The 24,821-nt window shown below is 32.1% G+C and overlaps 1 protein-coding gene across 1 annotated transcript; it reads left to right on the top strand.

Moving 5' to 3' along the window:
- Positions 1-911: 911 nt before the first annotated feature.
- Positions 912-11,929, top strand: Pof (RNA binding domain-containing protein painting of fourth). Its single transcript, XM_075310534.1, has 4 exons — positions 912-1,373; positions 2,054-3,511; positions 9,029-10,825; positions 10,890-11,929. The coding sequence occupies exons 1-4, from the start codon at positions 1,013-1,015 to the stop codon at positions 11,108-11,110; spliced, it is 3,837 nt and encodes a 1,278-aa protein (XP_075166649.1). The 5' UTR covers positions 912-1,012; the 3' UTR covers positions 11,111-11,929.
- Positions 11,930-24,821: the final 12,892 nt, after the last annotated feature.

Raw genomic sequence — 24,821 nt, 5'->3', positions numbered from 1 at the left:
GGGAAAGAACTGAAAGCATTTGTATGCATTTCATTTGGCTTGTTTTCTTATAGTACTCGATAACTAATCCAGCAGGAACTAATGGCGTTTTCTTTACTTATAAAAAATGCGCACCTTTTTTGCCTTTTGCCCGGAGAATTTACTTTTTAGGTTATTTTCTAAAAATAACAGGCAAAAATGCGAAAAGGTTTAGAATTCTGTTGTGAAAATAGTGCCACGCATAGAGGCAAGTTGGGGGCATTTTCAGCATTGACAACAAACGAAAGCGTTGCGATTGCCCTGTTTGCTCCTTTGAATTCTTTTCTGGTCGCCGAAATGATAGCAAAATATTGCTATTTAATATTGGCGTTTCACAAAATACAAAAATGGCTCTTCTAATAATAATGATGGCAATTTAAAGATCATTTCAATACATTCTGAATTTCGACCAATATCGAATTTGTCGACCAATATACATTAGACAATAACATTTCTTTGAAATAAAAGTTTTTGTACATAATGAACTAGGAAGTGTATTTAGCCGCTAAAATCACCATTTTGCAAGTTTTCTTTTCTTTAATAATCCATTTTAAAGAATATAAACCTTATAAAAAGTTGCTTTGATCTATTCCCCCATCAAGTTATAATACAATTTGCATTGAAAATGTAGACTTTTATACTTCTTTTACTAAATTATTTTGATTTAGCGGCTCAAATTTAATAGCAACATAAAGCTAAATTTTTGCAATTCTGAATACCGAAACATGGGGGATAGTATTGATGACGCCTTATTAAACGACGACGTGATTGTGCTTTGTGTCTTAAGATTTCATTCAACAGTTTTTTTGACATACGCTTATACTCGTGCGACTTTAAATAGGACTCATGACGCGAACGAAACATCTCTGTCTTCGCGCATTAAAGGAAAACAATTGGAATCCTGTCCGTAAGTTTTGAAGTCGTAACCGAGGACAAAATGTGATTGTGCAAAAAGAATATATAACAGAGGTCAGGTTTTTTTCAACTATGTACTATGAGTCAATATAAATGCTATCCGAGAGTTCCTTCAAGAGGATATCAGTTTGGAGCAAACAACAAGGCACACCATTTGTATGGATATCACCAAAGTAACGATCAATTCAGCCGCACGAAGCAACATCGTAGCGCGCCATATTTGCGTATACCAAATGATACAGAAGCCCCTTTTTTGCATGACTTTAAAACAACGCAAAAGAAAGGTAAAGAGAAACTACAGAGCGTATGTTGGGAATCAAGTATAGGGAGCTCTTCGACACAGCCTCCATTGCCTCCAACACCGGCCCCAGTAATTCCACCACCACCTTCGTCTCCCAAGGAGAATTCAGATGAGAACAATGGAGGAAAAGTTAATCCAGGTATGAATGTAATATTTCTATTTATTTAGTTAAAATTCCACGAGGATGAAATTCTAATTAGAAAATTTATAAGTGAACTACAAGACACTAATTTGCAAGTTAGATTGAAAAGCTCGTCCTTTTTTTGTATGAATCAAACATCCTATAAAAAGCCACCTTAGTAAAATGGCCTTGCATACATAAGGATACAATGCCATTTTCAAACGAACGACCAAACGTTTTTCAGTGATGGTTTATCATCTCTCGGTTGGAAGCATTTTTGAGTTTCATATAATGTAAACCATGTTCTATCTGGAAATGGCGTCTCAATTTTAATTTAATATTTAAAGGTGGGCTATGTGCGATCATATAATGCAGAAACCACAGTATCTCAAGGGCAAATTGTTGAATTTATTCTAATTGGAAATGTAGGCATCGGCGTCAATTAAACTGCTGTATTGCTACAATGTGTTAACTTCCAAATAACCTTTTGAAGCCGAAATAGTAGACACTCATCGTGGAAATAAATTTTCATATGTGTCCATAGTGGTACAATAGAATAATGGCAGGCTCACTAAGAACTTTGGGTTACCATGTTTCAACTCCTTAAAAATAATATTTAGGAATTTGGACGAAAGTGTCCCAATTCAATTGTGTTCTTTCGTTCGTGGATGCTAAACTGTATTTTTTCTCCATTTCAGCACCTATGGAATCATCGACGAAACCAAAACGGAAGCACAAAAGAACACCTCGAACAAATGCTTCTAAAGATTGGAGCATTGAAAAAGCCCAAATGGCTTACGAAGCCGAACAAGAGTTAACAAAAGATTCCTGCAAAAACCCAGTGCTGTATTTACGTTTTCCAGATCCTCCATTATGTCGTGACATTGTACAAAACTATTGTCCAGACATTGAAAATGTACATTTTCCACAAAATTCTGCTCCAAGATTCTGTTTTGTCTATCTCAAGGAACATGCTCAGGTCAACGAAGCCATAGAACAAATTTCGAAAATTCCTTTTGGCACAGGATTTGTAAAGGCTGAATTAAAGCAGGGCACTCCTACAAACTCGACTAACTGCACGAATGTGGATAATATTGATCCTTACACTTTGTATGTGGGCAATCTACAACCGAATATTGCATGTAAAGTTCTTAAAGAATATTTTCATGGCTCTGTCCGTATTGATATAGGTTTTGCTCAACGTATGAAAAATACAAGATATGCCTTTATTCGGTACAGTAAAGTGGAGGATGCCATTGCAGCCTATCGGCGCATGATTAACACCGAAATTGATGGACGTTCCTTGATTTTAAGATTTCGACGATTGGGAGATAAATCCAATGGTGATGGAAAAAATGAAAGTCCTTCAGCAAGCTTACATGAGGAGGGAGAGAAAGAGCTTGGTAATAAAAAGGAAAGTTCTATAGTACTTTCTGAGGTAATGGAAACTCCGACAAGTGATAAATGTGTCGAAGAAAATTGCAATACTATAGAAAATGAGAGCATTGATAAAAGAATGGGCGAGCATCCAGTTCCATTGGAGGTGATGGAAACTCCAAAAGCGACCACAAGTGTTAAATGCGTAGAGACAAATTTGAATTCTTTATATTCTATAGAAAATGAGAGCATTGACCAAAGCTTGGGAACAAACCCAGAGCCTTTGGAGATTATAGCAACTCGCAACAAATCGACAAACTATAAGCAATTAGAGGAAAATTTGGTTTCTAATTTAGATTCTACAGAAAATGAAAGCTTTAAACCAATAAACATGGAAGTGCATCAACCTTCTTGCAATACTATGGATGACGCAAGTCACACAAATCATTCGCAAGAATCCGAAATCATATTCGAAAATGATTGCTGTCAGAATATTACAGAAAAAAGGGGGCAAAGTCAAGCTATCGGCGAATCCATGCAAACTGAAAGCAATGAAATTCCTATAAATGATCAATGTGAGAACTCATCTAAAGAAATAGAAGATTCAGTAAGCAATGAAATGGTAACTCAAAATGAAGAGGAAATTGTTTTGGAACCCAGGTCCACTTTGGCAATTGACGAAATCAACGATATTCAGTCAAATACTCAAGAAATGGAAAATATTTCCAAAAAGTCTAAGCCAAAGAATAATAATGAATGCGAAATTGTATCGGCAGCAGGTATGTTTCATTTATTTATATTTATTTAAAACGCATGCTTCTATATGCTCTAAAAGTATACTTATTACATTGGAGTTTTACATTAAAAACTTGATACAACAACCATTCCTTTTTAAAAAATCTGACAACGATGAAGCTAATAATTTCAGACATTGTGTCAATTTTGGTTTCTAGAAAACGATCATCCAAAAGTGGATTTTATTTACATGGTACACTTCCGTAAGTGTACTTTTCTCCTTGATTTGCGATTTTTAGTTCAAAATTTTGGGAAATGATTCTAGAAAAAATAAAAGTGAAATATCATAAAAAGAGTATTTAAGAGTATTTAATCAAAAACATGACTTTTTGGGCGTTTTTCTAGAAATATTGTGAATAAAAATATTACTAAAATAACAATTCCCTTTTTTATGTGGCACCCATTTCCCACACTTTAGGATCTTTCCTAAACAGTCGGAAATTATTTGTTGTACAACATTTAACATTTTTTTTACTCAAAGTGTCATCTCCATCCAATATCGTTTTTAATTTCGGCATCTTAAAACTTTATGGTGGTTTTCCACGTTCTTAATTTTTCACATCAAAATCATAATTTCTGAACCGCTGAAACCATCTTTTGCATGTTGCCTCTGATAGAGCAAGATCACAATATGTCTTGAAAAGCTTCGATATAAAAAATGTCAAAATTTTATATTTATAGAAAATTTTGTCAAAATTTTATTTCTATAGAAAATTTTGTCAAAATTTTATTTCTATAGAAAATTTTTTCAAAATTTTATTTCTATAGAAAATTTTTTCAAAATTTTATTTCTATAGAAAATTTTTTCAAAATTTTATTTCTATAGAAAATTTTATCAAAACTTTATTTCTATAGAAAATTTTGTCAAAATTTTATTTCTATAGAAAATTTTGTCAAAATTCTATTTCTATAGAAAATTTTGTCAAAATTTTATTTCTATAGAAAATTTTGTCAAAATTCTATTTCTATATAAAATTTTGTGAAAATTCTATTTCTATATAAAATTTTGTCAAAATTTTATTTCTATAGAAAATTTTGTCAAAATTTTATTTCTATAGAAAATTTTGTCAAAATTTTATTTCTATAGAAAATTTTGTCAAAATTTTATTTCTATAGAAAATTTTGTCAAAATTTTATTTCTATAGAAAATTTTGTCAAAATTTTATTTCTATAGAAAATTTTGCCAAAATTTTATTTCTATAGAAAATTTTGTCAAAATTTTATTTCTATAGAAAGTTTTGTGAAAATTGTATTTCTATAGAAAATGTCAAAATTTTATTTCTATAGAAAATTTTGTCAAAATTTTATTTCTACAGAAAATTTTGTCAAAATTTTATTTCTATAGAAATTTTTTTAAAATTTTATTTCTATAGAAAATTTTTTCAAAATTTTATTTCTATAGAAAATTTTTTCAAAATTTTATTTCTATAGAAAATTTTTTCAAAATTTTATTTCTATAGAAAATTTTATCAAAACTTTATTTCTATAGAAAATTTTGTCAATATGTTATTTCTATAGAAAATTTTGTCAAAATTTTATTTCTATAGAAAATTTTGTCAAAATTCTATTTCTACCCGTGTAAAAATTGGTGGATCTGGCCAGATATTATTAGATCTCCTGCCATATCTGATTAGATATGATAGTATATGTAGGCAGATCTGGTCAGATCCGAAAAATGGTAATATCTGATCAGATCTAATTCTAAAGGAATTAGATCTGACCAGATCTCAAATTTGGCCCACATCTAATTACATCTAATTTGATATAATTAGATGTTAATATATCTAATTATATATAATTTTATCTATAAATTTCCAATATTACTGAAATTACAGTAATTAATAAAAAGATTTATTTTAGGTTTTATAATGAAAGTGTATTTAATACAGCAAGTTGGCTCAAACCTATTTACGTTATATCTACGCCTAGGAGTAAAAGTATAAGAATTCAATTAAAAATATATATACATAGCCACTACGTTTCTGCGGCGTTTCTGGCGTTTAAATTGTCCAAGGCATTGTGGCATTGCTCTCTTCACACATTTTTTTACATTAGTCTCCCAGTTCCTCTCTTTGGCTACTCGGAATGAAACTCTGAAAAATATAACATAAAAATACAGAAGATTGAAATAAATACAAATAATACATATACTTACCAATAATTACTTCTCGTGCCCAATAATTCAAACCAACGCTATAAGGAATCGTTTGTTCGAAGTCCCTAATACCATACATGAATAATATATCCGTTTCATGATGCAAACCATCTCCAAATCATTATTTTATCTTTTTGACTTGGATAATACTACATTCTATCGCAAATTCGAAAATGGCGTGGCTACAAATCATCACGTTGATACTCGGTCTCCTTAATCTTTTCGTCCAACTAGAAAGGGAAAATATTAAATATATAAAAATAGGACCCAAACGATAAACTTACCTCATCACTTCTCATACTCCTTGATCTTCGTCGAAAAATGAGAATACATTAAATTTTTATATGAATAAAACATAAAAATATCAAACTCGCATTATCCAATATTTGATACCAACATTTTGTTTTAAATTTAATAACAACAACCGTTGCTAATGGTGATTGTTATGTGATGATATTTTTGAAAACAAACATACAGTTGTGTCTGAACGTAAGAAATTTTGAATTTTTAAAATGATATTGAAAAATGTTTATTCGAAGTGTCACAACATATAAAGATTGTTTGATTATGTTCACCACTAGTTGTGATTTGTGACCAAACATATTTAATTGTAACAATATATATCACGTTAACATTCTCGTAACAAACATATTAATTTTACACCCAAACATACACATATTTTTTTTATCCGTATAGCAGTACTGGTTCATGACTTAATGCGATACATATAATTAGATATGGAGCTACATATAGTATATATAATTAGATATGATGTCATATATGAAGATATACAATTAGATCTTACCAGATATGACTGATACAATTAGATATAACAATATATATAATGAGATCTTGAATCAGATCTAATCATATAGAACACTATATATAACATATCTCCGTAGATCTATTTATATCCACAACCATATCTGAACAGATGTAATTATATATACTTTGATATTATTAGATATGATCAGATCCACCGATTTTTACACGGGTATAGAAAATTTTGTCAAAATTTTATTTCTATAGAAAATTTTGTCAAAATTCTATTTCTATAGAAAATTTTGTGAAAATTCTATTTCTATAGAAAATTTTGTCAAAATTTTATTTCTATAGAAAATTTTGTCAAAATTTTATTTCTATAGAAAATTTTGTCAAAATTTTATTTCTATAGAAGATTTTGTCAAAATTTTATTTCTATAGAAAATTTTGTCAAAATTTTATTTCTATAGAAAATTTTGTCAAAATTTTATTTCTATAGAAAATTTTGTCAAAATTGTATTTCTATAGAAAATTTTGTCAAAATTTTATTTCTATAGAAAATTTTGTCAAAATTTTATTTCTATAGAAAGTTTTGTGAAAATTGTATTTCTATAGAAAATGTCAAAATTTTATTTCTATAGAAAATGTCAAAATTGTATTTCTATAGAAAGTTTTGTGAAAATTGTATTTCTATAGAAAATGTCAAAATTTTATTTCTATAGAAAATGTCAAAATTGTATTTCTATAGAAAATTTTGTCAAAATTTTATTTCTATAGAAAGTTTTGTGAAAATTGTATTTCTATAGAAAATGTCAAAATTTTATTTCTATAGAAAATGTCAAAATTGTATTTGTATAGAAAATTTTATCAAAATTTTGTTTCTATAGAAAATTTTGTCAAAATTTTATTTCATTTCATGTTAGCCTGATAATGAAACAGGCAATTGACGTCCAAATGCATTATATCTAATTATACAATTATTTTTCGAGCTTTATGGACAGATTAAAGAACATGGTTAATAGAGCCATTGAAAAGAAAACGCCAGATACCAATCTATACACGCCTGGACTGTACATGTTTCGGTTCGGGCGAATGAACCTTTCCACAGCCTTTAGTATAGATCTGGCTGGGAGAGATAACTCAATTTTGGGCCCTTTATGGTAACTCCTTATGGAGAAAACATTTGGGAAATTTCCTCTTACAAATTGAATCATCTTTTCTCCCACTGTACATCATCTTTTCATATAACTTACAAGTCCCTTAATCTTATTTTTTTTTTATTTCGTTTTGTTACATAGTAATGCAACAACACGAAATTTATTTTTAGAAAGCCAATTTGTTATCTGTCCATAAAGCTCGAAAAATAATAGTATAATTAGATAAAATTTTATTTCTATAGAGAATTTTGTCAAAAATGTATTACTAAAGAAAATTTTGTTAAAATTTTATTTCTATAGTAAATTTTGTCAACATTTTATTTCTATAGAAAATTTTGTCAAAATTTTATTTCTAAAGAAAATTTTGTCAAAATTTTATTTCTATAGAAAATTTTGTCAAAATTTTATTTCTATAGAAAATTTTGTCAAAATTTTATTTCTATAGAAAATTTTGTCAAAATTTTATTTCTATAGAAAATTTTGTCAAAAATTTATTTCTATAGAAAATTTTGTCAAAATTTTATTTCTATAGAAAATTTTGTCAAAATTTTATTTCTATAGAAAATTTTGTCAAAATTTTATTTCTATAGAAAATTTTGTCAAAATTTTATTTCTATAGAAAATTTTGTCAAAATTTTATTTCTATAGAAAATTTTGTCAAAATTTTATTTCTATAGAAAATTTTGTCAAAATTTTATTTCTATAGAAAATTTTGTCAAAATTTTATTTCTATAGAAAATTTTGTCAAAATTTTATTTCTATAGAAAATTTTGTCAAAATTTTATTTCTATAGAAAATTTTGTCAAAATTTTATTTCTATAGAAAATTTTGTCAAAATTTTATTTCTATAGAAAATTTTGTCAAAATTTTATTTCTATAGAAAATTTTGTCAAAAGTTTATTTCTATAGAAAATTTTGTCAAAAGTTTATTTCTATAGAAAATGTCAAAATTTTATTTCTATAGAAAATGTCAAAATTGTATTTCTATAGAAAATTTTGTCAAAATTTTATTTCATGAGAAAATTTTGTCAAAATTTTATTTCTATAGAAAATTGTGTCAAAATTTTATTTCTATAGAAAATTTTGTCAAAATTTTATTTCTATAGAAATTTTTTTTTTTGCAAAATTTTTGCAAAAGTTTATTTTTATAGAAAATTTTGTCAACATTTTTCTTCTATAGAAAATGTGTGAAGCACCCCCAATTTGGAGATATTTTTGTTTTGCAATATCAACCAAAATGATAAGAATTGTACCAATCTACAAAATATACCATTTATTATAGAATTCTACCACCTGTGGCAACCGTGGTATCAGCATGTTTTCCTATTTTCACCTATGATGCATGCAGTATTCGTAAACGATATGATACTTGTTCAATGTTCTAAATATAACGAGAATATTTTTTTCATATTTTTGTTTATTTCTAGATATTCGAATGTCCAGGGATTCAAATGCAACCTCAGAAAGCATAAAATCAGAACTTAATTACGAAGAAATAGAAAACATTTCTTCTACATTTTCTGAACAACAAAATGATCACGTCAAAGCAGAAAAATCCAAAATGGATGATGATTATGAATTCTTTTCAAGAGTAAAGAATCGTAATACTAATGATGGGGTATCTAAAAATTCCATTCCCAATACACCATCTGTGGATGTTAGCGGGGAAATATGTTCTGAAATGTATCAACGATGCATTGATCTGAGTGATAAAACTAATGATGAGCCAGAAGTTGCATCGTATTCTAAGTCTTTGAGCCAAAATAAATCACTGGCGATATCTGTTAAAGAAGAATGTGATCACGAATTGCCTGTTTCTCCTGTCAATGAAATGAAGCAAGAATCCAATGATAATGATGTATTGATCATTGATACTGATGACACCAATATATTGGAGGCTAATATAGAAGAAGAAGATGTTGGAAATAACCGAAAAGAAAAATTATCAAAGACGGCCAAGGCAAATAAAACTGTGAAGAAACCAGTATGGAGACAAAGTAATTCAGAGAAAGGCAAATTTAAAAATTGTGAAAAGGAAGCCAACAAGTCTTCTAAAACGTCCTTGGAATCTGGGACTCTGCAATCAGAAAACTCTTCTAGAGTTAGTGACAACGACGAAGACATAGTACCCAAAAATGCATTTCAAGCCCAGAGAAATGAAAAACTTTTGACTAATATTAGGATTATACATCCACTGGAAATTAAGGAGGAATCACTTGAATGGGGAGAAGAAATTGCTAATTTAGATACAAATAATATTGGGGAAACAGCAGGAAATTGTAACCGTTATCCTAATGGGAATGGTACCTCTGATTCTAAAAGAGAAAAACAAAAAATTGTTATAACAGATCCATTGCTTCCTGATGGAGATAAAAAGCAAAGCGACTCTAGACAAACTGGAAATAATTTGTTAATGGATGGAAAAGAGGATTGCTCCATAACGGATAACTCCCATAGTGATAATGAAGATAATGATGTTTTAATAATTGAATCCAATGAAACCTCCAATAAGAAGGCATATGTCAATGAGAAATATAACAGAACTACTACAAAAAGTAACCATCAACATTCACAGACTTTACGGCCCACACATCCAGAAGTCAAAGAACAATTTTTCGAAAAGAAACAAGTTTCTCAAGATTCGATATTCGAAAAAAGGAATAAAACCAAACCTAGAGAATATTCACCCATTTCTTTTCCCCCTGAAGCAAAGGATCAAAATGAAAAGACAAGAATTAGAAGACGAATATCACCTATAAGAGCTCCTGGAGGTGATAATGAGGTCTACATATCACAGAAAGTTAAAGGTAAAACCTCTAGAAACATAACTCTTGAGAAAGGAAATCACAACCTTAAGCCTTATTCAAGTCGGGAATCCCATAATTTATCCCATTGCCATGAATCTGGGGAGGAATGGTGTGATGATGATATTGTGCCTGAAAATAATGCTTTAAATTCTCGTCAAAAGTCAATAGCTTTTCTTGATTTGACTTTGGAGGATGAATCTCCACAGCTCATTGTAAAACAGGAACTTGAAACAGAGGATTTATTTCTTATGCCCAAGACAACAAAATCTCAAAAAAATGAAACAAGGATTACAGACAAAAATTTGGGCACTTCAAATAATACGGATTATTGTCATCTTCCGGAAAATTCCTCCCTTCCTGAAGGACATAAAACTCATATAAGCAAAAGATCTTTGGAAGCAGATGATAAAGATGATGGTATGCAAAACATTTTTATTTAATTTTTATAAAAATATATGAAAAATTTTTCGTATTTTTACAGATGTAATATTTATTACCGAAGAAATTGCTCCCAAGCAATTAGATCAACAAGCTAAAAAAGTTGAAAATCGACTTTCCCTACAATTGGCTCATCGTAAAAGGCCTTCGGGAACACAAAAAACTCCCGTATTCAATAATAATCAAAAAGTCTCACGTTATGGTGATAAACTTGATCGATTATTTGATTTGCTTGACTCTGATTCTGATGCGGAAGACTTGTGATATAAAATTCTTTATATAAGAGTACCATGGATACAATCATGAACCTTACTCTGTTCGAGGACATACCGCAATCTGGCCATGAATGTAATGACTGGCAATCACTGGAAGGCAGAGATGTCGAACACATAAAGATTGCCACATAGGAATTGATGGCTGTAATTAATATTTACCTATCCTAGATCAAGATTGAACCATACGATTAGAATTGTTCAATTATGGCATTAGTTCTCTGCATTGATGATATATTCGATGAGCTAAATGTCTACATTTGTAATCGGTACAACCAAAAGTCTTCAGTCCATTGAAGTAAAAACATCCTATAGAATATGGTTGCCGGCGGTATTAGAGTTTTCCCCCAAATTTATTGCAAATGGGTTGCCATAAAAGTTCTAATTGTCACAAGGTCAAAAGTGGACAAAAGGTCCTCAGATTTTATGCCGTGGTCACTTGAGAAATCTGGTTGAATACTAATAAGACAATTAAGATGCAAGTGGTTCACTATACAGGACCAACGGCTATTCACCGAAAAATATAAATACCAACTTCTCACCTCATACCTCAAACGAGCGACACGAAGTGGAATAATATGCCAACCTGTCAGAACGCTGCCCTTAGAAAAGCGACATAAAAGAAGTAAACCTTTATGAGAAAATCAAGATCACCTCTTGTGTTGCTATCGCAGTAACCATCCAAATCACCATCTTGTCGATAGGCAGTCATCACCCAGGAATGTAAGGGTTGACCTTAGCCTTCTAGAGCGCGAGATCCAGCGTTACAAAAGAATGTCTCTAGATCAGGCAACATACCACACAAGTCTGAGCAGGATTCATGAGGATACTGTAGTTGAAGCTGTGAGAAGCTACAAGGTTAGTCCTGTAGCCTAACCTCGACCACCGCCCATAGCTCCAGAGGAGGTAGACCTTCCGCGTCAGACAAGGGTAGTTTTAGCCCAACTAAGATCAGCCAAGTGCAGCCGCCTAAAATCCTACCTTTCAGTGATTGAGAGCAGTGTAACTGATATGTGTTCCATCTATAGCCAAGGATGACATGACACTCGTCACCTTTTCGTTTGCCTAGCAAAACCTACCCGACTCACCACCAGATCACTCTAGACATATGCCATCCTTGTCGCATAGTTCCTTGATGTGGCCACTAGCTGAGGTACCAAAGCATATAACAAAATAGATGAAAGTGTTACAATAACATCAATACAAATTTCTGTTATCGAAACCAAACACATAATGGTGGCCACTCCCTTTATTGGGCTAAGATGTAACTATAAATTCCAACTGAAATATTTTTGTAGGAACCACTCCGATCGTCATCTTATTATTCAACTGCCCTCAGAGATGTCATGTTGGATCGCCGCTATAACAAAGATGATCTAAACGAGGTATTATATCACACAGGTTTAAATATGGGAGACAACGGCTCTACGATTCCATCCATCGACTATCCCAATTTCCTTGGGGACAGATTTGATCATCTTTATATAACCTTTGCTCATACCACTTGGGAAGTCTAACAAGTCTAACAATTTTTTTGGGTACGAAACAAGCAAAGAGTTGTCTCCACAAATTTTTTTTATACAACTTACTGTGACGGACGTCTTAGTGGTTGCTGCGATCAAAACCTTAAAATTCCTCCAACCGAAGCATCTTACGGATTACGTTGGGGTGTTGGGCTCGAGAGAATTTCATTCGGATCATCTCACCATTCGAGAACACATATTTTGGACACAGAGTGAGTGGATATTATCACTTAAACTTTTTCATTATCAATAAATCAAGTCAAAATAAAAAAATTTTGACTGGAAAACACGATAGAGACAACTGCTTTGCTGTGTTGTTAATAGTTTTGTTTACAAATACTGCCAACACCAGCTGGTCGTTTCTATCAAATAGTGGTTACGGGTTACCTACGTACTGTAGTAACAGCGTAGCAAAAAAAAGTATTTTACGATATCACCTGTTGGTAATGTCGTGCGTATATGGTGTGTGTCCTTGCTAGACATATACATATACTGCATTAGCGACATCGAGCACCCAGTGATAGCCGTTAAATATGAGTAACAGCAGAGATGCAACCCCAAGAAACAGCATTGGTTCGCTGAGAATAAATAAACTCCTTGAACTTGAAAGGACAAATGCAGAATTGTTAGCCAGAAATGAGAAGTATGAAAGACTGTGCTATCAACTTCAGCAGGATGTAGAAAATCTTAAATTACAATTAAATCAACACCAACGTTCTGATTCGTTTGAAACTGACGAAGAGGAATTACACCATGAAGTCGGCCGTTTTGATATGCAGGCACAAAATGAAAACAGTACTTTACCCCCAAATCCATCTGAGGAGTGGCAATTGGTAAAAGGTGGCAAGAGGAATAGGGAAAGTCCCAATCGTACAACTGTTAATGATGCTAAAAAACAAGCAACGTCAAGCAAATACTGGCTCAGCAAGGAAAACCAGGTTTCTGAAAATCAGTTCGAAATACTTAGTAACCATGTCGAGACTACCGAAGAAAATATTACTGTACAGGAACGATCAAAGCCTCCACCAATTTTTGTGGACAATGTTGAAAATATTCAGCCATTAATGTCGCTTTTGACTCAAAGCGTTCCAGATCAGTACGAAATAAGATCTCTTCGAAACAACCAAGTAAAGATTACCTCAAAAAATCATGATGCCTACAAGAAAATCGTCGAGGAACTTAAAGAAAAGGATACGGAATTCCATACATATAAACCCAAGAATGAAAGGGGGTTTAAAGTAATACTCAAAAATATTCATCCAACTGTCGATATTGAACAGTTGAAGGATGAACTATTTAAAATGGGACATGAAGTTACTAATATTTGGAATATTAAACATCGTGTTACCAAGAAACCTCTACCAATGTTCGAAATTGTATTATCCACTAAGACAAACAATAAGGATATTTACACCATAAATAAACTAATGAGTAGTATTGTTGAATTTGAGCCACCTCGTCCCAAGAAAACAATACCACAATGCTCAAACTGTCAACAATACGGCCACACAAAAACATATTGCCGGAAGAAACCAATATGTATAAAATGTGCAGGAAATCACCATTCTAAATCATGCCCTCGAAAAAATTGGGCTAATGAAGTGAAATGCGCTCTATGTAATGGAAATCACCCAGCAAACTATAAGGGTTGCAACATTTATAAGCAACTGTACAAGAAACAATACCCCGCCTTGCGAACTAATATCGAAAGACAGGAAACGATTGATACCGAACAAAATGTAGAGCAACCTTCCACTAGTCAAAGATCCCTTACCATGAGTTCCAGAAATAATACCACATATGCAAATGCTGTTTCTACCTCTAAGATCGGCCACCACTCTCAAAACCAAAATGCTGTAAAACCACCACAGACCAGCGAAAACGAATCTCGTCCCCAACATCCCCCATCCCAATTACCATGCCAAATTTCTTTCCCCACACAAAATACCACCAACATCAAGGACATGCTCAATAGCCTAAATGTCCTAATGCAGCAAATGACTAGCCTTCTTCTAAATATAACTGCGCAACTCTCCTAGTTACAAAAATGAGCCAATTAAAAATAGTTTTCTGGAATGCAAATGGATTATCAAAACATACTTTAGAACTGACACAATTTCTAAAATTAAATCAAGTAGATATACTATGTGTATCGGAAACACATTTCACTCAGAAAACATATTTTACTATACCTTATTACGATTTATATCATGTAAATCACCCAGACGGCAAAGCAAGAGGTGGATCGGCTATACTAATCAAGAAGAATATTAAACATCTCCAAGGAATTCCTTATTGTACTCATGAAATTCAAGCTACTAATATCATAGTTGAGGATTGGCATGGGCCGTTGACGGTTTCTTCTGTTTACTGTCCTCCCAGGCATAACATAAAAAAGGAAGTATATGTAAATTTCTTCAGCACTCTTGGACAAAAGTTCATAGCTTGTGGAGATTACAACGCTAAACATCCTTTATGGGGATCTAGGCTCGTAACTCCCAAAGGAAGACAACTATTGTATGCTATTAGAGAATTAAACCTAAATGTTATATCCTCTGGCACCCCAACATATTGGCCAAGTGATTCAAACAAAATCCCAGACCTAATAGATTTTTGTGTCTCGAAGGGTATACCTGAAAAATCACTTCGATGTATAACATGCAATGAACTTTCTTCGGACCACTCACCCGTGTTCTTGATAATGGACTCAAAATATAAAGTGTGCGAAGAGAAGTGTTCACTTCATAATAAGAAAACAAATTGGCATTACTTCCGTTATTACATAAGTAATAAAATAAACACCAATATTTCATTGAAAACAGACAATGAAATATCGGAAGCAGTGGAATATCTGGTCAAGCTTTTACAAGAGGCATCATGGAATGCAACTCCTCAAATAGTTTACAAAATGTATTCAAACACCCCTAGGAAAGTTCAAATCAAGCTTGCAGAGAAACGAAAAGCAAAAAAAGAATGGCATAGAACGAAATCTCCTGAAGATAAGAAAAAATTAAATAAAGCAACAAGAGAGCTTCGAAACCTCTTACAAAATATTCAAAATGAAAATTTTGAAAGAGACATCCAGAACTTGGGGCCAAATAAGTCTACGGACTATTCTCTTTGGAAAGTAACAAAATCGTTACAAAGATACCCTAAACTAAATCACCCTATTAGAAAACCAAATAACTCTTGGACAAGAAATAATTTTGAAAAAGCAGTCACATTTGCAAACTATTTGAGTGAGGTTTTTACCCCAAATACAACCGACACTGTACCTGAAAATATTCATGAATTCCTCAGTGAACCACATCAGCTCGAGCTACCCATAAAAAAGTTTACAAAAACTGAAGTTAACAAGGCCATCAGTAACCTTAAAACAAATAAAGCACCTGGCTATGACTTAATCACACCAAAAGTGTTAAAAGAACTTCCAAAAGAAGCAATAAATCTTTTAACATTTATTTACAATGCCTGTTTAACTCGTTGTTTTGTACCCTTGCAATGGAAAGTTGCACAAATAACTATGATTCAGAAACCTGGTAAACCCGCTGACCAAGTGAAATCGTACCGTCCTATTAGTCTTTTACCAATTTTTTCTAAAGTGCTCGAAATACTCTTTCTACAGCGACTAATGCCAATCGTCTCCCAACTAAATCTAATTCCAAACCATCAGTTCGGATTTAGAAAGAAACATGGTACAATTGAGCAAATTCACAGACTAGTTGAGACAATTAACAATGCATTCGAGTCTAAAAATTTTTGTACAGCTGCTTTCCTCGACATATCCCAAGCATTTGATAAAGTCTGGCACGAAGGTCTTCTTTACAAGATCAAGAAAATACTACCAATAAATTATTATATGTTTATATCATCCTACATTCAAGAACGACACTTTTATGTTCAAGAAGCTGGTGAAATGAGTCCCATTAAAGATATTCGGGCCGGCGTACCTCAAGGCAGTGTACTCGGTCCCCTACTCTATCTTTTATTCACATCGGACCTCCCGAAATCCTCGAAAGCTATTATTGGAACATTTGCTGATGACACAGCGATACTGGCTGTGGACAAAAATGAAATAAATGCAAGCAATACTCTCCAGGACTATTTAAATACGTTGTCCTTATGGCTCAGCAAATGGCGTATAAAAGCAAATGAATCTAAATCAACCCAGGTAACATTTACTTTGAAACACAAAATATGCCCACCTGTATACCTGAACCAAATACAGATACCTCAACGTAATGATGCACTGTATTTAGGAATATACTTAGACCAAAAACTGAAATGGAGAAAACACATAGAGACTAAAAGAAAAGCTCTTGATATCCAATTCAATAAAATGAAATACCTAATTGGTTACCGATCTAAGCTTTCGTTGGAAAATAAGATTCTTATCTACAAATGTATAATAAAACCTGTATGGACTTACGGCATTCAATTATGGGGAACCGCTTCAAATACAAATATAAAAGTGCTACAACAGTTTCAATCGAAAGTATTGAGAACAATAACAAATGCTCCCACATACATAACCAATCAACGCCTCCATGAAGAATTGAATATAAAGACAGTAAAAGAAGAAATTGTATCTCAACTTTTATCCTACAAAATAAGAATTGACAACCACCCAAATCCGCTTGCTTCAAACTTAATGTCAAGTCGAGAAACGTTTAAAAGACTTAAAAGGAAAGCCCCGCAGGATTTACTAGTTTAAGTCATTATATAATATATGTGTGAATATACATACATGTATATATGTATTTATACATAGGTATATGTGTGCGTAGACGCACATATGAATTTAAAATTTAAATTTAATATTTAATATGGGTTGACCACTGGGTCGACACCATTGAAGTACAATTTGCAAAAACCACGAATAATGTCAAATATCAATGTAAGATAGATCGCATTAATAAAGTACATAAAAAAAAAAAAAAAAAAATCGCACGAAAGAAATACCTGCATAATAAAACTGGAGTGTAACTTATAGCTGCCAAATGTATCGACGTCTTATACATAGGTAAATCTCGAAAGAGAGGTCAAATTGAATCTTAATAATATAGGGAACGAGTATCTGTAGACGCTCGCCCCACATATATTGATCTCATCAATTCATCATTGTAAACTCACCTCAAGTTTCTATCTGGTCATTAGCTAAGTAATTTATTTGACACAAACACCAATGGATCAATTAATTCCAGGTAAAATTTCATAAATTTATTTATAATATTACCTTTTATTAAATCTACTTAAATTGTTATTAATTATAGATTAGAATTTAAAAGAAACAAATCAAATTTAAATGTTGACGTTATCATGGTACACTTTTATGTAGTTTTTGCCACACTTTAAAAATGAATTTTTTGGTAGAAATCAACCCTTTTGAACCTTGACCTAAGACCGAAGAGTTAGTGAGTACATAAGTTGGACTTTTATAGGCATCTCAATCGTTATTAGTTTTGACCCAACGAAGATTGTGTCTAATGATGATGGTGATAATTTCTTTGAATTATTTTTTGACAATGGCCAGCCATCTCATTGAGAGATCAAATATTAATACATGTCCTAATTTGCCTGAATATTAAATATCAGTCTGTGTATTATATCAGCTACTGCATATCTATTAAAACTAATTTCTGTTGTATAATGGCCGTCACTCAACTGAATGGCGTCTTCTCTTGATTTTTCGTCTTTTCTGTATCTCATTTACAAATACATACATCTTATAAGTATTCATTAACTGATATTCATACATAGGATTGTATTATTATTAACAATGGTTCCCCCTTAATTAATTCTACTACAGCTCGGCCAACCTGACGATACTGACCGACCCAGTCACCAGATACTTAAGCTAATTACATTCTACTATATACAATATATTACAAAACAAGGAAGAGGAGCCCTAGGCAGTTCAATCAGAATCTTCGGGTCTCCAATGCCTTATATTACAGGCTTCAATAACTCCATCGTAGAGTATTTGCGTAATCTGACAATTCTCAATGTCCTTTATAACGTATCTATCATTTGGCAGCACCTTGTGAACTTCGTAGGGTCCTTTAAACTTCGGGATCAATTTCTTATTGACTCCTACTGTTGTGTCTACAGTCCTTATAACAACAAAATCACCTTTCTTAAAAGTGTTCACCTTCACACCTTTGCATCAGCCCGTCGTTTACTATAATCTTGCGACCTCGCAATATTACCTTCGGCATTTTCTCTTATTTGCATAATATCCCCCCCGGGTCTAAAAAGTTCTCTTCCAGGAATTCTGACAATTTATTTATTACTTCCCCTCTCTGGTTAACACCAAGCAAAACTTTACTGGGTGTATCCACTATTGAACGAGTCACTGTATTATTAAATGCAAATTCTATTTTACTTAAATGTTTTACCCAATCCGCATGTGCTACAGGCTCACTTAATTTCGCTAACATTCCTACTAATGTTCTATTTACTCTTTCCACTTGACCATTTGCTTGGGGTGAATGAACCGCCACCTTCACGTGGTTTATATTCTTTTCCCTTAAAAATTCTGAAAACTCCTTTGATGTGAAGCAACTCCCCTATCGGTTATACATCTCACAGGTCTGCTATAAAAATCGAAATATTTTAACATTGCCGCCTTAACCTTTTCGGTGCTTGTCGAAAGAACAGGGTACAACCTAACAAATTTTGTAAACGCATCAATTATTACTAGAATGCTTTCTTTTTGACTGCAATGATCGCAGTGGACCAAAGTGGTCCAAATGAATTGTATGAAATGGTTTGGACTCCTTCGGAATATTATGCAATACCCTTACATTCGGTCTATGGGGGGCAGAGTACATAATACATTTCACCCAACTCTTACGGTACTTTTCTATTTTTTTTATTTCGTATCTGGCAAAGCTGACAGCGAATTTGTGCTTACTTTCGAAACGTTCCTCCATTTCAGCAATTTCTTTCTTTAATTGAAGGATTTGAATCTTGGCTTCCAAATCTTTTTCCAACATATCCAAATAATTTGGTTTTACTTGACTAAACTTTGTATCACTTTCCGCCATCTTGTCAATTTGCTGCAAGTAATCGTATGTTTTTTGGTTGATTTTGCTGTCAACTGTGCAGTTTCATCAACTTGTTGTCTGACTTCGCTCACTTCATCAATTCTTCCTGATGTCGACTGCGTTATTTCATCAGCTTGTTGCCTGGCGTCACTTTCTTCGGCTAAATTTTGGACATTTTCCTCAAATTGCTGCTGCACCTTTGTTGCTCCAACAACATTATTTACCAAATCTCTTAACTGGAAGATTGTTGCAGTCTTAGGGAAAATTATTTGCAACGCTCCCAGTTGGGAAGCCAACTTTTTTCTTTCCATTTCGTTATTCTTTCCTTTTAAATTAAGTGAAACTCACTAATTATCTGGTTCAGTTTTCTTATTCAATCTGATTCTTAAGTTTTTCGTAAGTTTTTATGTTTACCTTAAGTTTTCCTTTAAATTTCTTCAATTTCTTAAGTTTGGTTATTTCCACCTTAGTTTTTTGTCTTGTTGGCTTTTTGTGTTCGTCCCCTATTTCCGTTTAGAACATGTTCATACATTGTCTTAAGGTTGAGTTACATACCATGCGATAATGCGTCCATTGATTGAAGAGTTGAATTTTCTCTTTGACAGCAACAGTTTTGTTAGAGTGCTTCAAACTAAAAAATTTCAACCCTTCCATCAACTCACGGATTAACGCATGATATTTAACTCAACTTCTTTCTTCTCATTCAATTCTGTTTATAGCTCTGGCTCATCTGGGATCGCTGCATCCCTTATCCTCTGTATATCAATGTCTTATTCATATCTTGTCTCAAACTCTTCAATAATACTATGTGCTCGGCTTTCATGCTTTCATCAGTTCCCGCTGCAAAAATCATAGACACTTTTTTCGACAATTCATTTATCGTTCGTTCTAACTCCGTCGCTTTCATTTGAGTTGTCACCTCTAGTACAGCACCAACCGACGCATAGGCAAATTTGATGTGAATAAATTCAGGTCTATTTTGTGTCACTGTTTGGCTACTCTCCTGGTTCTTCTTACCTTTCTTAATAGTCAACCGGAAGTTGACATGGCATATTTAATACTATAAGCTTTAGCCCTTGCTGTGCAATGTCTGTGGTGGTGGTCTCCTTGGTGCAGCTTGGCCGCGGTGGTCTCCTTGGTGCAGCTTAGTGCATTTTTCTTACTGATTTAGTTTTCACTTTAGCGATTTAAGCGGCTAAACTCGAAGTTAATACTCACCATAACATGTGAAAAAAAAGTAATTATGTCTAACAAAATTTCTTCAATTAGTCGATAAATAAGTACTTATATTTGGGTTTTGGCGTGATGTCAGCGTTTAGTTTAGTTAAAACTTTTACAATTGCCTCATTTGTAAAATTAACCAAAATTGTTGTTCCTATATGATAAAGGAACATTATCCTATTATAAATCAATTCATATCAACAATAATACATCCATTACTCATTAAAAACCATTGGACATTGATGGAACATGCATTTTCAACGATAATTTTATGGAAAATTTACTATTTAAAAAACCGTCAATTAATTTGTTTAGCAAGCGTTGTTTCGACGTTGGCTTCCAACGCTGTTACAACGCTCAATATTTATAACCATCGAAAATTTCTGACTGTGTGGCTTTGGAATCACTACCAATGGTGACCCCCAATTGCTGGTGTTAACCTTAGTGATGATGCCATCCTTTTCCTATCAACTATGCTTCTATTTTCTCACGCAGCGCGAAAGGCACCAGTCGAACTTTTCCATAATTATGTCAATCGAATTTACCATATATTTTCCATTGCCAGAACGTTCCAGGTCGATATCATTTAGATTTATGTTTAAGTGGCGAACCACATTCGCCCTAACAATGAACCACTTACAATTCTTTCTTTTTTTATGAAACCACGTACAATTCTTCCTTTAATGTGTTGTTTTTATATTTTACGTTCACGTCCACAACTCCAACAGGCTGGAACACATCACCGGTATACGTTCTGACCGAAATGTTTGTTTTCCTTAAATGCATTTTCAGATGTAATGTAAACGAGTGATCATAAAGTCATTTGAAAATTCTTCAAGAAAGAATTCCTCGTTAAAGGTAAAGTTCGATCTGAATGTGTCGTAAAATTGCCTCGTTCTTGTATGACTATTCCCATATCTCAATTTGAATGTTGGGGGTATATTTTCTATGTTATGTTTTTTTTCTCTAACAAATTTGATTTTTTTCTTTTTGTTGCTAGTGAACTACAATCCTTCTTACAAAAATCAACTTAATTTTCTGTATATATTACCAGCAAGATAAATTCAAAGGTGTTGCTTATCTTTCCATTTATATGAAAACTCTATTTTTATTTCATATTTTCCACCTTTGTGTCATATCTTGTATTTGATTATGAACCACTATTTTGAGCACGTCAATGTTAATATATTCTGAAAAAGTTTTGAAATTATAAATTAGAATTTAAATTTGGAAAAATTACATTATTTTTGGATTCTTAAGGCCAAAACCCTATAATATAACATCCATCCATTTTACTGATTATTTAATTTTAATGGAGTAAATCATGACAAATCAAATTATAAAATTTCTTTGAAGCGAACCACATATGGGCATGAACCATTTCAAGACGGTTGCTCCCATATATCAATATATAATAGTAATTTTCAAATCTAAGAATTATTACAACAAATTATTAAAAAATAAATGTCTATAAAATGGCAAATTTCTTAAATGACAAATACAACACTTACCAAATATAATCTCCGTAATAAAAGAATTTTTGGAAAATATATTCCAAAACAACACAAAATAATTTTATCCAATTTTCCCTGCTTGTCTCGTGTTGAATTCGTTTAAAAGTGATGCTTTGACGGCGTTGGCATTTAACATATCGACGTTGACATTTGTCAAAACTGATGCGTCGACTTCCTAGCAATAACTATCCAGTAAAAACTAGCAAGGGAGTAAAAGTGATTTATTGTTATTTTTTAAATAATATATGATATTCCTTCATAGATTTATTATCTTCCTATCCTATCCTTCCTAATCCTATCTATGATATTCCGTCATAGATTAAAGAATTTTTTATTTTTATTTTACTATCATTATTTATTGTTTCTTTTTTTATTTGTTAGTCTTTAAAGTATTTTCACTTCAACTTGTTGTTCACTTTTTTTGTTCCCCTATCCATGGTTAAACTCCTGCGCCAGTTAAGTTTGATAATCAATTTCACGAAATAAAAAAAATGTATTTTCATGGCTATCTATTGCTTATCTTTCCATTTATATGAAAACTCTATTTTATCGCATATTTTCCACCTTTGTGTCATACCTTGTATTTGATTATGAACCACTATTTTGACTACGTCAATGGGAATATATTTTGAAAAAGTTTTAAAATTATAAATTACAATTTAAAATTGGAAAAATTAAATTATTTTTGGATTCTTAAGTCCAAAGCCCTATAATATAACATCCATCCATTTTACTGATTATTTAATTTTAATGAAGTAAATCATGACAAGTCAAATTACAAAATTTCTTTAAAACGAAGCACATATTCCCACTCTCCTAATTTCCACTCATCTTATGGGCATGAACCATTTCAAGACGGTTGCTCCCATATATCAATATATAATAGTAATTTTCAAATCTAAGAATTATTACAACAAATTATTAAAAACAAAATGTCTATAAAATTGCAAATTTCCTTAATGACAAATACAACACTTACCAAATATAATCTCCGTAATAAAAGAAATTTTGGAAAATATATTCCAAAACAACACAAAATAATGTTAACCAATTTTCAATTAATCCATTTTCCCGGCTTATCTCGTGTTGAATTCGTTTAAAAGTGATGCTTTGACGGCGTTGGCATTTAACATATCGACGTTGACATTTGTCAAAACTGATGCGTCGACTTCCTAGCAATAACTATCCAGTAAAAACTAGCAAGGGATTAAAAGTGATTTATTGTTATTTTTTTAAATAATCTATGATATTCCTTCATAGATTTATTATCTTCCTATCCTATCCTTCCTAACCCTATCTATGATATTCCGTCATAGATTAAAAAAAAAATATTTTTATTTTACTATCATTATTTATTGTTTCCTTTTTTATATGTCAGTCTTTAAAGTATTTTCACTTCAACTTGTTGTTCACTTTTTTTGTTCCCCTATCCATGGTTAAACTCCTGCGCCAGTTAAGTTTGATAATCAATTTCACGAAATAAAAAAAATGTATTTTCATGGCTATCTATTGCTGATCTTTCCATTTATATGAAAACTCTATTTTATCGCATATTTTCCACTTTTGTGTCATACCTTGTATTTTATTATGAACCACTATTTGACTACGTCAATGGGAATATATTTTGAAAAAGTTTTAAAATTATAAATTACAATTTAAATTTGGAAAAATTAAATTATTTTTGGATTCTTAAGTCCAAAGCCCTATAATATAACATCCATCCATTTTACTGATTATTTAATTTTAATGAAGTAAATCATGACATATCAAATTATAAAATTTCTTTAAAACGAAGCACATATTCCCACTCTCCTAATTTCCACTCATCTTATGGGGAATTTTATAAATTATTACTATTAAATCCACTGAACGACGCATTGGAATTACTACTGTTTGGTAAAATCACTATTCAGCTAAAAATTAAAGGTTGTAAGATGTCTTTTACATTCCTTTGTTTAAATTAATATTTGCATCCCTTTTCTGTCGCATCAGATTTTAATTTAACATCCATACCAAGGAAAGGACAAATATAATACACCAAGTGTTGAGTAAACACCTAACGATTAACGAAATATCGAAAATTTGCATTTCTTTTGTAAGCTCAGTAATATAACCTGAATGTCGCGCCATATTGGGATTGCCTGTTATATAATACTGGGAATATAATCTCCCAATTTGGTACAATGTTAGGTAAAAAGAAGTAGCGCTGATGGGATGATTGTGTCGCCAATTGGAGAATAGTTGCTCCAAGCGTATTGTTGTGAGCGCCTTACAATTGATTCGTTCCACGCGATGTATGGCAAAAACAGCTACAGCGGCCGCTTTTATTCCCATAAGGAAAAAAACTAATTTTTTAAAAGGGGCATACCTTCGGAAAAAATCGATGTACTCGTCAA

This window comes from Haematobia irritans, chromosome 5, assembly GCF_050003625.1.
Source record: "Haematobia irritans isolate KBUSLIRL chromosome 5, ASM5000362v1, whole genome shotgun sequence".
Lineage (NCBI taxonomy): Eukaryota > Metazoa > Arthropoda > Insecta > Diptera > Muscidae > Haematobia > Haematobia irritans.
Note: the sequence above shows the minus strand (reverse complement) of the source record. Positions and strands in the feature narration are given on the sequence as shown.

Excerpts from the sequence above, each read along its gene's own strand:
- Pof (XM_075310534.1), top strand. The coding sequence starts at position 1,013 with ATGAGTCAATATAAATGCTATCCGAGAGTTCCTTCAAGAGGATATCAG. Across the intron at positions 1,374-2,053 it reads TGGAGGAAAAGTTAATCCAG|CACCTATGGAATCATCGACG; the intron begins GTATGAATGTAA and ends TCTCCATTTCAG. Across the intron at positions 3,512-9,028 it reads CGAAATTGTATCGGCAGCAG|ATATTCGAATGTCCAGGGAT; the intron begins GTATGTTTCATT and ends GTTTATTTCTAG.